At 37.5% G+C, this 15,589-nt stretch overlaps 2 protein-coding genes across 11 annotated transcripts in view; one reads left to right on the forward strand and one right to left on the reverse strand.

Annotated features, from left to right (window-relative positions):
- Positions 1 to 14,884, forward strand: CENPU (centromere protein U). 8 transcript variants are annotated; one of them, XM_035557857.2, is made up of 13 exons: positions 1 to 85; positions 363 to 518; positions 1,557 to 1,674; positions 2,682 to 2,787; positions 3,484 to 3,571; positions 4,649 to 4,724; positions 5,740 to 5,857; positions 6,260 to 6,338; positions 7,090 to 7,137; positions 8,568 to 8,629; positions 9,960 to 10,116; positions 10,630 to 10,752; positions 12,979 to 13,868. In XM_035557857.2, exons 2-13 carry the CDS (start codon positions 468 to 470, stop codon positions 12,997 to 12,999), a joined length of 1,047 nt encoding a protein of 348 aa, XP_035413750.1. In that variant the 5' UTR covers positions 1 to 85; positions 363 to 467; the 3' UTR covers positions 13,000 to 13,868. The 8 variants fall into 8 exon arrangements, with proteins under 8 accessions (XP_035413750.1, XP_050566227.1, XP_050566228.1 ...); XM_050710270.1 differs by having other exon boundaries at positions 1 to 80; XM_050710271.1 differs by lacking the exon at positions 12,979 to 13,868 and having other exon boundaries at positions 2 to 85; positions 369 to 518; positions 10,630 to 10,938.
- PRIMPOL (primase and DNA directed polymerase) overlaps positions 11,081 to 15,589 on the reverse strand; it is an 18,726-nt gene continuing 14,217 nt past the window's right edge. For all 3 annotated transcript variants that reach the window (XM_035557855.1, XM_035557853.2, XM_035557854.1), the window contains 6 exons: positions 14,755 to 14,849; positions 14,346 to 14,432; positions 14,166 to 14,274; positions 12,950 to 13,032; positions 12,821 to 12,867; positions 11,081 to 11,794 (listed from right to left, as the gene is read on the reverse strand). In XM_035557855.1, coding sequence (XP_035413748.1) covers positions 11,489 to 11,794; positions 12,821 to 12,867; positions 12,950 to 13,032; positions 14,166 to 14,274; positions 14,346 to 14,432; positions 14,755 to 14,849 — 727 coding nt within the window. In that variant the 3' untranslated portion in view covers positions 11,081 to 11,488. The remainder of the gene's footprint in view (positions 11,795 to 12,820; positions 12,868 to 12,949; positions 13,033 to 14,165; positions 14,275 to 14,345; positions 14,433 to 14,754; positions 14,850 to 15,589) is intronic.

Genomic DNA, 15,589 nt, shown 5'->3' on the forward strand with positions numbered 1-15,589 from the left:
GGAGGCGGCCCGGCCCGGCCCTCGGCCCCGCGCCGCTTTGAATCGCGGCGGGAAGGCGGCGGCGGCGGCTGTTGGAGGACGTGAGGCGAGGCTGGGACGGGACGGGACGGGACGGGGGGGAGCGGCCGTTTGGGTCTGTTTAACGGGGGGACATCTGTCTGAGGCTGCCCTCCGGGCAAAGTGCGAGGGTCCGAACTGACAACGGCAGCGAAACAGAGATAAAGGCGTGTGTGGTGTCATGCTTTGTCTGGTTAATAGCTGGATCTCCTTCCTAACCTGTGCTGATCCAGTGAAGTGACCTGTACTGCTTGGGCAAGAAGTTGCGCATAATACATTGAATTAACAAATATTTTTTCTCCCAGTCCCAGGTATCAAGGCGAGGAGAGCAGATTTGTATTCAGGACTATTTTGAGGGGCGGACAGCCTTATCTTCAGTCGCATATTTAGGAGACTACGCTTCATAGTAAATGTCCTCTAAGAAAAAGATGAAGGGAAATCATTCCAGAGATAAATTGAAGGTAATTTTCTCCATTTTGAGCTTAATTGAAACAATAAATTATTCGTTGTCTTACCAGGCTTTTATGTCATTGATTGTGGAGGCTGGTGTATGTATGTTAATGCAGGACTTTGCTTGCATAGATGTTGGGAGCTTTGCTCAGGGACCACAAATTAGTACGGGTTGTGCAGTTTTAGTACAGGCTGTGAAGTTTCTCCTTTCCTCTCCTCTCCTCATTTTTTTTCCTTTTAGGAGTAGTACATTGTCAGGCAAAATGAGCCACTGACTTTCAAATAATCAAAAATTTGAAAACAATTTAGTAAAAATAAAGAGAACGGCTTAAAGAGGAAATAGCTGATGTGTTTATATTCAGTACCATAAAACATGTGAGGTGCTGCTCAGTGCCAGTAAAGTTAAAAGCTTGGGAAGTCAGTGTTTTCTTCTGATTCCTTCTCAATGTACACACAAATTAGCGAGGAAACTTACTCCCATATTTACAGTGTGAGTAGCACATTTAAAAATATTTCCTAAAGTAATGCTATTCTCCCCTGTCTTTCTGTTGTCCGGAAGTGTCTGTATAATGCTTGGCTTACATGTTCCGTCTTTTATAAGAAGTTACGCTTTGAAAAGTGAAAATGAAAGTCATTTTCAAAACAAAAGTTTACATGAAAACCATTAAATTGGACAAAGATGGAATCTCGTGTAAATACAGAGATGACTACATTTTAATGCCTGAAAAGTAAAAGGCCACAGATCACAGAAACTGGATATCAGACTGATCTAAGATCTCTAGGCATATACACTTGGTTTTGTGAATACAAACTACAGTATAGTATAAAATAGCTGTGTATACTAGTTTCATACCATCACTTCTCTTAGGGAAAATAAAACATAGCTTGAGGAAAAAAGTGCATGCTTCAAATACTTTATATCATAGCTTAGTAGTCACTACAGGTTAAATGTACTTCTAGTCAAAAGTTCTTGAAATTCATTGTCATATTCAATCTGTGATATGCTAAGAAGTTTGGATGAGCTAGCTATTAATTTCATACCCTTCCAGGAAGACAAAAGCAGCTCCCGTCCTCGTTGGAAATTACTTCCACCTGAGGAACCAGATGTCTCGAGGATATTGAAGGTGGCTGAAGCAAATCATCTTGAGGAGCTTGACGATTCATTTGGTTTGTATTAACTTAAACGTATGATTTTAATGAACTAACCACGTGTAAACACTGAAATATTTTGTCCTTAGGAAAAGGTACCCTTTCTTTGCCAACAGAAATTATGAGCAGGAGAGAGTGCAGAGAGAGGGGTTTTCTTTGTTTCTTTTTTTTTTTTGAGGGGGAGATGTTATGTTCTGTCATTTAGGAAGTAAATAGAATAATGTAGTAATATATGCCAAGTAAAATTTGATGGAAAAATGCTGGCTATTCAAGTTTTATAGTGTGAATAGTAGAATTTCATGCAATATAGCAGTGCAATTGTGTAAGAATGTACATTTTAAAAGGGAAGTTCAATTTCTTAAGTTATTCTTTGTTAAATTACACAAGTTATGAAGTGAAATTGTCGAAGAGAATATACTGGCAGCAAGCTTAGAAGTTCACAGGGATGTTGTTTTGCCGTTTTCAGATGTAACTGAAGTCCACCACTAAGTCATTTCCCTAAGCTCCACATCCCCACTTTTCTTAAACTCCTTCAGGGATAGCAACTCTGCCACCTCCCTGGGCAGCCTGTTCCAAAGCCTAACCACCCTTTCTGTGAAGAAATTCTTCCTGCTATCTGATCTAAACCTCCCCTGCACAAGTTGAGGCTATTGCCTCATATCCTATCACTTGTCACACTTGATGCCCTCCTTGCTGCAGCCTCCTTTCAGGTACTTGTAGAGCATGATGAGGTCTCCCCTCAGCCTCCTTTTCTCCAGGTTAAACAGCCCAAGTTCCTTCAGTTGCTCCTCATATCTTGTTTTCTAGTTCCTACCAATAGCAGGTAGGTGAGTATAGAAACTATGATGCTTTGACTATTTGAAGATTAGAAAAAATGTGTATAATACTTTTAACAAGACTTCATTTGTGTAAGTGAGCAGGCCACAAAAATTTTAACTGAATGCTAGGCAATGCTAATATACCTATGCTCTTTGCCTCAACAGATGGGAACGGTTTTCATACAGCTTATTTTCTGTTATTCACAGATCACCCTTTGCACAGTACTGCTGTGGATGCTTACGGAGAGGAACGTTCGGAAAGCGAGTCACTTAGTTATGTTTCAGCTCCACAACAGAAAAAGGCAGAAAGAAGGTCTGGTGAAAAAATAATTGCCAGCATTTATTTATTTATTTGTTTGTTTTAGATTAAATGGGGAAAATGTTTTGTCTGTCAGCTTTCACTAACTGCTTATTAGCAGATGCCTAAAATCTCCCAGATGAGAAACCAAGAGTAAGTAATACCCAGGAACGTAAAAAACAAAAAATGGGAGAATGAACTAGAGTCTGCCTTGTATAAGTAGTTACTATATCTCTTTTTTTTTTTTTGATGAAAGGATGGCTTTGTGAGGTGTTAATTAGTCCTCTAAATCCTGGAGTCTTTAAAAAGGGGTAAATAAGACAATAATAGTGCCCATATGAGGTTGTGTATTTTTTCATTTTTTTTTCCCCTCAGCCCTCTGACCCCCCAAAGGAAGATTTCTCCATTCCTGCTAAAATATACCAAATATTAATTTTGTGTCTATTTCAAAGTTTCTCCCTGATACAACATGTCTGTCTCAGTGGCCAGTTAGAAATAGATTTCTAAATTGTTACGAGGTTTGCTGTTGATGGATAAAGATTCTATTCCCTTTTTATACCACTTGAAATTTTTTGTGTAGTTATTTAGGGGAAACTGAAAGATACAGCAGTACAACATGTTCCCCAAACCCTAAGATTTTGTTGTTTGTATATAGAAGATCATTTTTCTCAGTATGTAGTTGGTTTACATATGGATTTTTTTTTTCCCTAGTGAACAAATGCACTTGAAAATGTCTGAAGGTGATGTTGACAAATCCAACTCAGCTGATTCTACGGATGAGCCCCTTAAGGAGAATATGGTACAGAGAGCATTGCATGAGTGTATCAGTCAAATCATTTTTAACTTGATGCCATGCTTGCATTGGATAACGGTGTGGGAGGAAGACCTTTCATTTGCTTTTTAGTACTTAACTGTATGCCAAATAATTAGTCCTCTTAATATTCCTGTGAGATAGCCAAGTGTTAAGTGAAATGCTTAAACCTACATGGTCATTTCAATGGAGGATGTAATGGCTGGGGTCCTGTAGTCCATTTTAATTGCTCGTTTTCTTTTAAATGAGTATATTTACATCTGGAATATACGTTTTTAAAGAATGCCATACTACTTGGTATATAAATCCCTTGTTCAGTATTGAAGTAAGAACATATTTATGAGAGAATTTAATTTTTCATTGATAAAATTAGTTTTGAAGATATATTGGAATTAGACAAAAACGAATTGGTTTTGAATGAGTGTTTTTTCATGCTTAGGCTGTAATTAGTGTAAAATGGTGGTTTTGGCCAGCTTAGCTTCTGGGCTTATGGGGGAAGAATTAACTACTTTGAGAAAGTAGGCCTGTGATAGAAGAAGCAATTCAGTAGTTTGTCTAAAAGCTTTTTAACTACTGAAATTCATTGGAATTGTTGAAATTTGTGTTGTAAAACTCAGGACATAATGTTAGTCTTTTATCAGTGAACTGCACATATGCAGCACTGTTGTTGAATGCTTTCTGTGACATGACAGTAATTGTAAGCAGAGAAGGAATTGGGACAGATGAAGGTGAAAAGGAAGGTAAGGAGGAGCTGTTGGACAGAGGACTGTTGATATTGATGTCTATGCTGAACTGAGGGGCCTTAGGCTCCTTAAAACGTTCCTTAAAATGACCACTGTCTGATGTGTTGCTTGGTTAGTGCAGCCAAGCAGCTGCTGGCCCTGCGCAGTGTAATCGCTGTGCTGTGATTCTGGTGAAACAGACCTAAGTAAACGGTACTTAGTATTTCTTGACTGAAACATCACTAAAATGTTTTCCTGCATTCTGCCTGATTGCTGTCTCTCAGAATTTTAAATGAGTGCATCTAAATTCTTTTTCAAAGTTAATCTGCTTTGTATATCACAGAAAGCTCCAAGTACTGCTCAACTCCGGTTGAAAAAGAAGAAACAACCTTCAGAGAAGAGCACACCAGACTCCTCTGGTAAAGTAGACCTTTCAAAACTCTTGTGTAGTTTTATCTCATTCAAAATTAATATTTTTCCTTAACTCGGCAGTCTCTAACTTCTGATGTGTAGCGGCATACTGCTTTGGGAGGTTGTAACTTTAATTTTGGTCTAGACACTCATTAGCAATGGATAAATCGAGGGGCTGGTGTGCCACACAGTTCTGATCCCTGTGGGTTGCATCCCTGGACTTGCCTATTACTCACTGGAGCATAGGTATGCGTCACCCTTTGCAGGCAGCCTGGCTTCCTTTTGGGGGAAGCTTGGATCCGTACTCCAGTATGTCCCTTGGTTTTGGTGCCTGGAGCGCCAGATTGTGGGGCACAACTTGGAGTAACCCCGCTTTACAGCGTAGACACAACTGTTAGTGTGAAGACCCTTGAGACAAGGAGCTTCAAGATTGTGGCATTTTTTTGGTATGTGGAGAAACTGTTTCTCAGGTGTCATCTTGCTTCCTTCAAATCGTACCCCATTACAGTCAGGTACTAGATTTACATTTGGGAGTGCGTGAAGTTTCTGTGGAATTAGTGGTTAATATTACTGCAAAGTTTTAAAGAAATATATTTGCATATACCTTTTTTAAAGCATATATGGTATTAATACAAAACTTAAACAAATACGATATAACAATTCACGATTCTTTGAGTAATGCAGGTTGCCCAAACTCAGGCAGATAGTTTTTACAGCTCAAACAGCTATGTCACTGGGTAGTTTATCAGTTAGAGTAATGATGTTCTCCTGGACTTCTTTGAACTGATGAAGAATAAGAAATAAGATGTGTGTGAATACTCATTCAAATTTTAAAGTGGACCCAGATAAATATATATAGTTGTTCAGCCTAAAACATGAAATAATTCATATTTCTGCATTTCCAAGTTTCATATTAAAATATTCATAACTCTTAGATAAGTTATTTTAATGTGGGCATAATAACTTCTGTTTCAGAGCATGTACCTCAACTGTGTAACGCTTATCTTTATTCTGTTGTTTCAGTTAATAGCCCGTGTTCTGTAGAGGTTTGGTGTCCCAAAGATCTGAAAAGGTCTTCCAGAGATATTACAGAACTGGATGTTGTTCTGGCTGAATTTGAAAAGATAACGGCAAATTACAGGTAAATATTCTACTTTCCTTTGGCTGCATGCTCACAGTCTTATAAACAACTTACATACTTGTTTTGCTAATAGACTTTCCCTTAGGTAATGCAGTATTGCTTAGTTACATTCTGATGTTATTTTAATGATTGTTAGGCTTCTGTGTTACAAATAGTGTTTGTATGTGACCTTAAGGAAGTGGTCTCCAGGAATTCGATATTTTTCCAAACAGAAGAGCAACACATCTCAGCTGTTTTCCAATGTAGAATTTAGGTTATTACTAGGATATGAAAGACCCACGGTTGCTTGTGCTGATAGCTATTTAACATTGGGTTTTATTTGTATTCAAAAGAATGTTTTTGGATATGATTTCCCCTTTACTAAACCAAGTGGGTTGTGTTTTATCCCCCTGATTTCTCCAGACAAAGCATAGAATCAAAAATTTGCAGAAAAGCTGTCAATGGCTTCTGTTCTGCTTTCAAGGACCAAATCACTGATCTTGTAAGTATACAGTAATATATATATATATTTATATATATATATATGTAAAATATTTGTGGTAATGATCTTAGAGCTGTGTGTTACATTGTATATCACATAGTAAAACTGGAGAGCTGCATGACTTGAAGAAACAAACAATTATGGAAGACATTGTTTTAAGAGCTCCTGGACTGGATTTTTACAGTGTCTCAGCTACTCTGGTGTGTAGTAGCCTGACTGAAGCCTTTAACATAGCTTATGAAAAATAATCCTTTTTAGTTAACAGTGTGAACCTAACTGTCAAAAATTATTAGCTTGGAAGACTCAGAATTCTTCTCGCTAATTACAACTTGTAAAATAAACTCAAACTCTGTTGTGGTAAGTAAAATGGGTGAATACTAAAACTATAGTTCTAAGTGATTCATTAGAGTAAACAAGTTTTAAAATGATGAAATTTATACATTTATATAAAGTTATGGAAAAATTGGCATAAGTAGTATTACACTAATTGGTACCAGCAGTATTACGTGGGCTAACTGGTGCAAGATGACTAGCATTGTGTAGCAGTCTTCCTCTGGTATGAGGAGGGGGGAGAGAATTGATACACAACTGATACACTTGTAATATTCCTTTGAGCAGCTGTTTTATTAAATAGCTTTTTATGTTATTACCAAGTACTTTTTCCAAATTAATTCTTGCAACCATATTTTTAGGAGGATAGAGGTGAAATCCAGATCCATCATCAATCTCTAATGCTTCTTTTCCTCCACAGATAACAGAAGTCCAGGAATTAAAGAACGTGAAGAAAAAAAATGCTAAGGTAAATACATATCTGAAAGACAGGCTATCACTGAAATGTACAGCATACAGATGTGGGTGTTGACATTTCAGGAAGTTGACTGAAAGAAATAAAATAATTCACAAAAAGAAGTGCACTGTTCTACAGAACCAGCTGCACAAATAGAGGATAGGGCACCACCAGAGTATGGATCGCACACTGCATACATTCACTGGTGTAAAAAGAATGAACACACATTAGGATGTGTAAGTATTTATGCATGAGAATTAGACTCTTTAATTTTTTTGAGCAAGCACTGGTGAGACCCCTGGGGAACCAATTAAATATTGGAAGCTCACCTTCAAGAAACACAGATGAATATAAAATCCAGAAGAGAACAGCAAAGATCTGAGAGAATAGAATTAGATCCTTTATTTTAAAGGAGAGTAGTCTTAAGGGAGATGCATTCCCTAAAGACATCAAGTTTTTGTTCAGAGGAGGCAGTTCCTCTGTTCATTCAGGCTTGAAATGCAGCAAGAGAAATACAGACTGTAGGAGAAACTAGTGTGGGAGAAGAAAACATTGGAGTGGTTTCCTCAGGAGAGAGGTAATACCCCAGAGCAGAGAGATTTACGAGCAGGTTAGGCCCGATCTTCCAGAGGCATATTTTAGGTACGGTTGATCTCTCTTGTGAGAAGTGGCTGGAGAGCTTTCTGCCTTCAAACCTGGTAATTGGAAGCAAGAAAGAGCAATTGGACCAAACACAGAAGATTGAAATTTGTTCTCTATTTCTTGATATTACTTTATTTTTAATTATTAAACAATTTAACCTACTTAGCAACCACATGCGGTGTACACACCTCCTCTTCAGCAACCTTTTTGATGACTAAATAGCTTTTAACAATTGAAGTCAATGGAAAGCTTATTCTGTCAGGTGGCAATTAATATGCTAAAGATGAAAAGTCCTAAAAATCTTGTTGAGATGAAACGGTATGCTATTTTGTAAAATGAAAATTTTAGTATGCATCTAGCATTCACAGCCACTTAGCTTCCTTTTTTTTTTGCATCTTACACATTTGTTTAAACTTAGGTTTATAGTTACTAAATTTAAATTTTTTGTGAGACATAAAAGAAAAAAAGGATATAGTTATACTTAATTCCATAGTTATGGCAGTCATACTGAACATACGTTCGTATTCGTCTGTATTCTTAAAGAAACCTGCTGGAGTTTAGCATGTGTGAGTTCAAATCCTCACAACGCCTTTTCTACACTTGTCAAGCCAGTGTTCCTCAGGAGACGTTTTGGATGGGGATGAGAGTTTAGCACTGTAGAGCTATTTAAGGTCTGGTATCTTCCACACCTTGAACTAGAAACATGAAACCTGAAAGAAAAAACAGTCCATGACACTTGAGTTGTTTGCCTGTGAAGTTACTGAAACAGGTTCAAAGACTTTCTTCACTATTTGCTACAGGTAGTGGCAGACATCAAAAAGAAAAGGCAGCGACTGATGCAAGTCAGAGAAGAGCTAATTGGGTATGTTTCTAATACTATACGGTATGTTTTTGTGCAATAATAGCCTGAAAAACTGAAGGAGGCTAGTATTTCATAAAAATCAAAGAAAAAAAATGTTACTTTCACTTCAGAGTTATTTTAATGAAATTAATTCTGTTCTGTTTTGCTTTCTCTTCTTACAAAAGCTCAAGATAACCTCTCCTTTCCATGTTTCAGTTGCCTAGAGTATTTCTTCAAAGTTCTCTCATATAACTGTGGTTACTGGGACAGTATTTCAGACAGTATGTTCATAAGAAAAACACTAATGTTATAATTGGAATTGCAAAGGTAATAATGAATCAAAACTTACAGAGGCAGTACAGAGTTTGTTTTTGAGGGTAGGAGAATTTTTCATCTCATTGCATTTTAGCATGGATGCCTCCGAATACATGGATTGCTACTGTCTCACAGAGCCGTGCAGTTCCCCTTCTACAACATGGCATTAATCTTAAGTACCGTTTAAAAACAGAGAAGCCTAAAAAATTATTTTCTTTAGAAAAATCATTACACTTACCCAAATCCAGTTAGTTAGGAGGGTAAAATTTATACTGAAGCTGCATGTAACATGCATGCCGAGTCTGTAGGGACCTGCATAGACATGGATCCACAAAGGCAGATTAAAAGCCCTTTCTCTGTGGTCACGTGAGTCTTTTTATCTTTGCAGTACTGTGGGCAAACTTCTCTGAAAGAAATAAAGGCATCCTTCAGCCTGGGTTTAAACCCCCCCCCCCCCCCCAGACTGAAAGCTGTCTTCACGTTTCTTGTGTTTTAATCATTTGATCATTCTATAAAAGTTTTTTTTTTTTTTTTTTTTTCTGGAGCTTAAATGAAAATGTCATTTTGTGTTCTGTTTTTGGAGTGTTAATCATGCTTTGAACACCATTTAATAGATTGAGCCCCTCAGCTTGCTTAGGCAGAGGAGTATCTAGTTTGCGGATCCTGAGTGTGCTTCAGCATAGGCACCGACCGCCACAGCCTGCAGGCTGGTGTCTGCAGAAGCACACAGCATAGTTACGGAACTTCACTGGTTTTTAGGTTTAAGTGCTTAAGAAAGATTGGCTATATTGTCAGACTTGACAGTAAGACTTGGAAAAAGGTGGTTTTTTTGGTCGTTGTATTTTTTTTGTGGGTTTGGACCTGTGGTCTAGTTTAAATAATATACTACTTTTTCTATTTAAACAGTATGTTCTACTAACCTATGCTTCCTATTTCTGACCTACCTTTCCTTAAGTCGTCTTCAGAGGAAATACTTTCATAGTCAGTCATGAAATAAATATTCTGATATAGTCATCAAAGCATTGATCTTTTTCAGAGCTGAATCACAACTGGTAGAACTACAAAGAGAATACACTGAGGTACAGGAGAGGAAATCTTCCCTGACACAAGCAGTTCAATTCCTTGCTGATTTGACGGAGCTACACCAGGACTACTTGGATTACAGAGAAGAAAACCCAAGAGAAAAAGTGGTAGTGAGTACACATTTTTGCATGCCCTTCTAAACTGTTCTGGATCAGCCCCTCCCTTTTTTTTTCTCTGGAACTGACAGGTATTTCTATTACTGGTTAGCCTACATTAAGTAGCAGAGTTTTGTTAGCTGTTTTTGTGGAACCAACTTGAGAATCACTACTGTAACTGCAGTCCAGCGTCTCGCTCATGTTGGAAACGGGTTATTTCAGAGAAATTCTGATACCTGATTTTATGTCCAGGAATTTGAAGGACATAAACATAACTGTTGTCCTCAGGTCTAGCTGTTTGTTTTTTTTTAATGGAAACTGAAGAAATATTAACAGTGAGAAAAAAGTAATCAACTTCAATCAGCTTGGTTAAAGATTATCTAAACTTGTCTGTTTTTCACTTTTGCAAGTCACATTGCACAATTTCAGGCAGAGGAATAATAAACAAATCACATATGTATCTGTATTTATTTATTTTTCCCCAAGAATTAAAAATGTTGCTCTGTAACTTTATTTCCTTAACAACAGCAGTATGGAACTTCCAGCCTACCTGCTCTGCTGGTGGAATCACGGAGAATTCTAGGAGCAGAAAGACACTTTCAGAATATTAATAGGAAACTGGAGGATGCTCTGGACGTACAAAGAGGAAAGGTATCACAGAAAGATTAAGTGCTTTTTAATAGACTTTTTGATAATAAGTGATCACTATTATAATGGACTCTGTTTTAAGTTTGTTTAATCGTTGTTGGTCTTCATTATCTACAAAGTCAGTGACTTCATCATAGATTCTATCTTGTCAAATAGTTTGTGTAAGAACTTACTTAGTGTCAATGAAATGAATGAAATACCAATTCCAGTTAATGTAGTAAAACTTCCTGTGTTCTGTCAAAGATGATTTTTAGTCTTGGGTTATTTATATATTGCTTTCAAGATCACATTACTTAGTTTAAAAAGAGAACACACGGACTTTGGATGAACCTAGTGATAAACATATTTTTTATTAAATTTGTATTTGAAATAAATAATTTCGTCCCATTTCTGGAAGTGAAGAAGCGTATTATTTGTCATATCAGTAAAAGCTGGACAAACAGCTAACAAAATGGAAACCACACAGCAGTAAGTCTTAGAAGTGCTAAACTCCTTGAAGCAGCCTTCATGAAGAATGTTCAGGCCAGTATTCTCCACCCCTAGTGTAACCTTCTTCATGCCTGTTTAAGATTATCCAGTTGCAAGGATGCTTTTAGTTCTTTGTCAGTTCTTTGTCTAACAGCTCTCAAAGAGCGCTTTTGAGCTACAGCGCAGTATCTTTCACAGAAGGCATGTGATACACATGTTGTATTAAAGCAAGCTTTGTTGCTACTAGTCTGTTTGCCAGCCAAGTTTCTGATTAGCTGTCATCTTTGCTGCAAACGTCTTGTGTCCTTAAAGTTTCCAAAAGAACTTCATCAGGAATGTCTTCCATGCCGTAATCCAGACTGTCATTTGCAGCTTCTGCTAGCTCCACATCTTCAGTAGCTTCTACCAAACAGGCGTCATCGCTTGCATTGTCCCACTCCGTGTCTGTTAACTGGAAGTCTTGAGACATGCTTTCTTCAAGAGATACCGAGCTTTTTGACAAATCCGCAGGGTTAGAATGGGGTTTTACTTTTTCTTCTGTGTTCCCACATTCATCCATTACCATATAATCTTCTTCCTTTTAGAAACATAAATATTATTTATTACACACTAAAATGTTTTCCATATTTTTAATTGAAACAAGTGCTGAACTCTTGCAACTGTCACATATAATGAATACTATAGAAAGCTGGCTAACAAGACTTCCCAGCAAGTTGATTTATAGCCACATTACCCATGGAAGCCTGTTTCAGTAGAAAAAGGAACTTATTGTTTTTCCAGCAAACTAAAAATAGTCTAGTGTACACAGATTTTTAAAATGATACAAGGTTAAAACTTATTTTACTGTCTATCTGAAGATAGTGTAATGGCTTGAAAATGCATTTAAATCACACTTGCTATGAAATAATGCTAATAGCTATTGATGTTTTGCCTAAGTACAGCTTAATGTGCCATTCTACAGTCTGAAATTTAAGAGTGCAGTTGCAACAGTGCCAACTCTTAATACCCACTGCGTGGAAAAACTTAGGTACAGTGCTTAGAATCTGGGTCAGCATCAGGTCAGTTCAAATATTCTGCCCCTGTGGGTAAACGTAACTGCTTTTATACACTGAAGTTCACTTAAGTGAACCTCAAATTTGAGGGTCACTGACTTAAACTCGACTTTGGCTGAAAGAATTTTGACTGACACAAGTGTTCCAGGAACACTTACACTTTAGCTGACCCCGTATGAAGTCGAATGTGCACAGCAGAGGTTTACTTAGGCCGTTTTTTTCATGCTATGCCTATTGTGGGCTTGCAGATTTTACACTGGGAACTGCTGGCCCAGAGTAAGACAGAAGAAAATCTTTAGTCCCGGGTGAAGTTAGGCTATTCTAGTAATCTAGCTTTCTCTGGGCTGCTAGTTTTTGTGTTAGATCTGCTGCTGGAGAACTTACAAATGAATATATGGAGATACCACAACAGCACAGCTGCTCTGCGGAGCTACTCTGTGCTAGTGTAATTACTGTATGGAGCTCAACAAACTACCGGAGGTATCAGGGATTTTCAGTGACTTGTACAGAAAGCTTTGCTTTTAGCATGTTGATAAGACAAAAGCACGTACCTCTTTGAAGAGAGAAGGCAGACATATCCCAGGTGGTAATGGAAAGTCTAAATCAAAGAGAAGGTGTTTAATTACAGTTAAGATTCCAAAAAGTATTAAGTATAATTGCTTTGAAAACAAGACACATACTTTGTGATCTGAAGTTTTTTTCCCTGCAGACTGGATCGTGGCACTTCTGATACCAGACTTCCTTCTTTAGATCTACCAGAATCCTAGGAATGAAATAGTTTTGGTTTTAATAACAATACATAAAGAAAATAAATATATACAACGTGAAACTCTGACAATAAATGAAGAGAGTTTGTTTGTCCCCAAACTGTGGATGTTGTTTTCACACTGACATTACATGCTTGTTTCATACATAGTCTGTCATTTTCCCGATGAACTTCAGACCTTTTAAGAATACATTTCTTTAAGACTAAGATTTGGAAGTGAAATTCAGTCATCTTTATTACATTAATACATTAAATTCAGAAGAAAATGTCCCTAATGTAAAGCTCGCATATGGGACCTAACTGTAAGGTAAGATTTTGCTGTTGTTGTGCATTTCACAACATAAAAGCAGGATAAAATAATTTTTTTTTGGCAACTGATTAGACAACCCTGCTTTTACAATTGTGTTATGAAAACAACATCTTCAAGTAACCTCAGGAGTTCATCTAATTAATCTAGTGGCTGTAGGGGTTTTTTCCTACTCTCATTTCTCAAAAACATATCTTTTGTCTTTCACTTGGTTTATATTTCATGTAGAATTATTTTTAAGTGAAAATATTTCTACCACCAATATACTGCAATTCTAATATCACCTAAAAACCTGACTTTTCACACTTATTTTGATAAAAATTATGGGAAGAAGTCTGAGTCTTTACAAAGTCTCCGCAAAACTCAGTTTGACTGAACTGGTGGCAGGACTTACCTTTTAACAGTTAAGAACACAATTTAAGATGTACTGTAAATGTAAATTTTTATATTAAAAATGGTCTGTTTTCTTTATCTTATTTGTAATTAGCTTCCTATCTGAGAAATGTCAATGTATAGTACCATTTAATAGCTTTAACATACTCTACCTTGTATGTTAGCATCTTTAGGCACAGATTTTAAATAGTGTGAAGATGTATTTCTAACATAAGATCTTGACTTGATAGAAATATCACAATAAATTTAGGAAAAAAAAGAATGAAAAAAGCACTGTACACCCAGAGTAAGATAGCCATAATTGTAACAGGTGATGATTCTATCCATAAGAATTTTTCAGCGTTTTTATAGAATTACAATTGAGCAGAAAAATAAACAAAGCTGTTTTAAACTGAACTTAGAGTGAATACTGAACAGTTAACGAACATACATTATGTTGTTACTTTTGTGGGCTCTTCCAATATTTTCACACCACCGGTAACCAGAAATATCATACACAAGTATTTCCTCCAGAGAGAAATAACTCCATTGCCGTATCCCTGGGGAAAAAAAAAAAGTTAAAAACTACTGCTGCAGACTATTTGTTTGTAAATCGTAACATGGTTTTTACCTCCTTGTACTCCGTCTTTATTAACCAAAGAACGAACAAAATAATCGATTTCTGGATACGGTGAATCCTGATAACCTTCCACGGACTCTATTAAAACAAAAGCCACACGTTCATCCTGGTTTTGTAATTTTAATGTAATTCTAATATACCGTTACATGATATATAGGCCATAGACACGATTCACACCAGGTCCTTAAATAAAAGCTGGGACCAGGAGAGGACCGTCTGTGGCATTCAAGCACTGCGGAGCACCCATCAGGCCATCCCTGCGCTGCCTCCTGCAGAAATGTAGCAGGAGAAAAGCCCTCATACAAGCTATCAGGTGTGTAAGTAAGTCACAGCACAGCTGAATTAAACATACTCCCCCCCCCCCGCCCCCCCAATACAGCAGAGAAAAGGCTTGCAGTACCTCTATCACTTCTGGTGGCTTTACTCTTTAAAAAAGCAGACATTCTTCTCTCCTCTGAAAAGCTAGATGACAGAACTCTTGTGTCACCCTCAGAGCTGAAAAACAGGGAAGGCAAAGGAAAATGTGTGATTCTCACAGCACAGTACAGTACGGCATAACCATCTACCACAGCATGCTACGACAACAGAGTAGCTGAGGGGAGCAGCCTCCAGAGAAGCCCATCTCGCCTCATCCACGCTGTGATCCAGCCAGTATGCTGCTACCTCACAGCCCCGCAGCGCCTTCTCGCAGTTTCCTCTGACTGCGCAGCAGAGGGCAGGATCTCCTCCTGCAAACAAGCAAAACTTCCCTGGCAAAAATCCCAGGAGCCAGCCATTTAAAGACTTCTGCTCCACACTCTTACACTATTTGCTCGAGATGCAATATTTAAACATGTATACCCTTTGAAAGGTTTCAACCTCTTTTTCTTCCTTTTTTTTTTCTTCCTATCTGCAATGAGCTGCTTTTTCTTTCCATACTGCTACCCGCAAGCCAGCTGATTACACAAGGCTAAATTCAACGCAGCAGAATTTCTCACCCGCATTTACATCAGACTCAGCTGATACCTGTGCTATGAATACACTACATTGTGTATGCTATCAGGCTACTAGCACCAGTTCAGGAAAATGAACATTTTATAAAAACTGAAGTCACAAAAAATAAGTTTTAATAAAAATATTATACAGAGATTTGTACCATTTTAATCTTTCTGCTGCAACGATTACTCATTACAGTAATTACACCTTAAGCCACAAGTCAGTACAAGGAAAAATATATAGAGATAAGAAAACTGAGG

The sequence above is a fragment of the Cygnus atratus genome, chromosome 4 (genome assembly GCF_013377495.2).
Source record: "Cygnus atratus isolate AKBS03 ecotype Queensland, Australia chromosome 4, CAtr_DNAZoo_HiC_assembly, whole genome shotgun sequence".
NCBI lineage: Eukaryota > Metazoa > Chordata > Aves > Anseriformes > Anatidae > Cygnus > Cygnus atratus.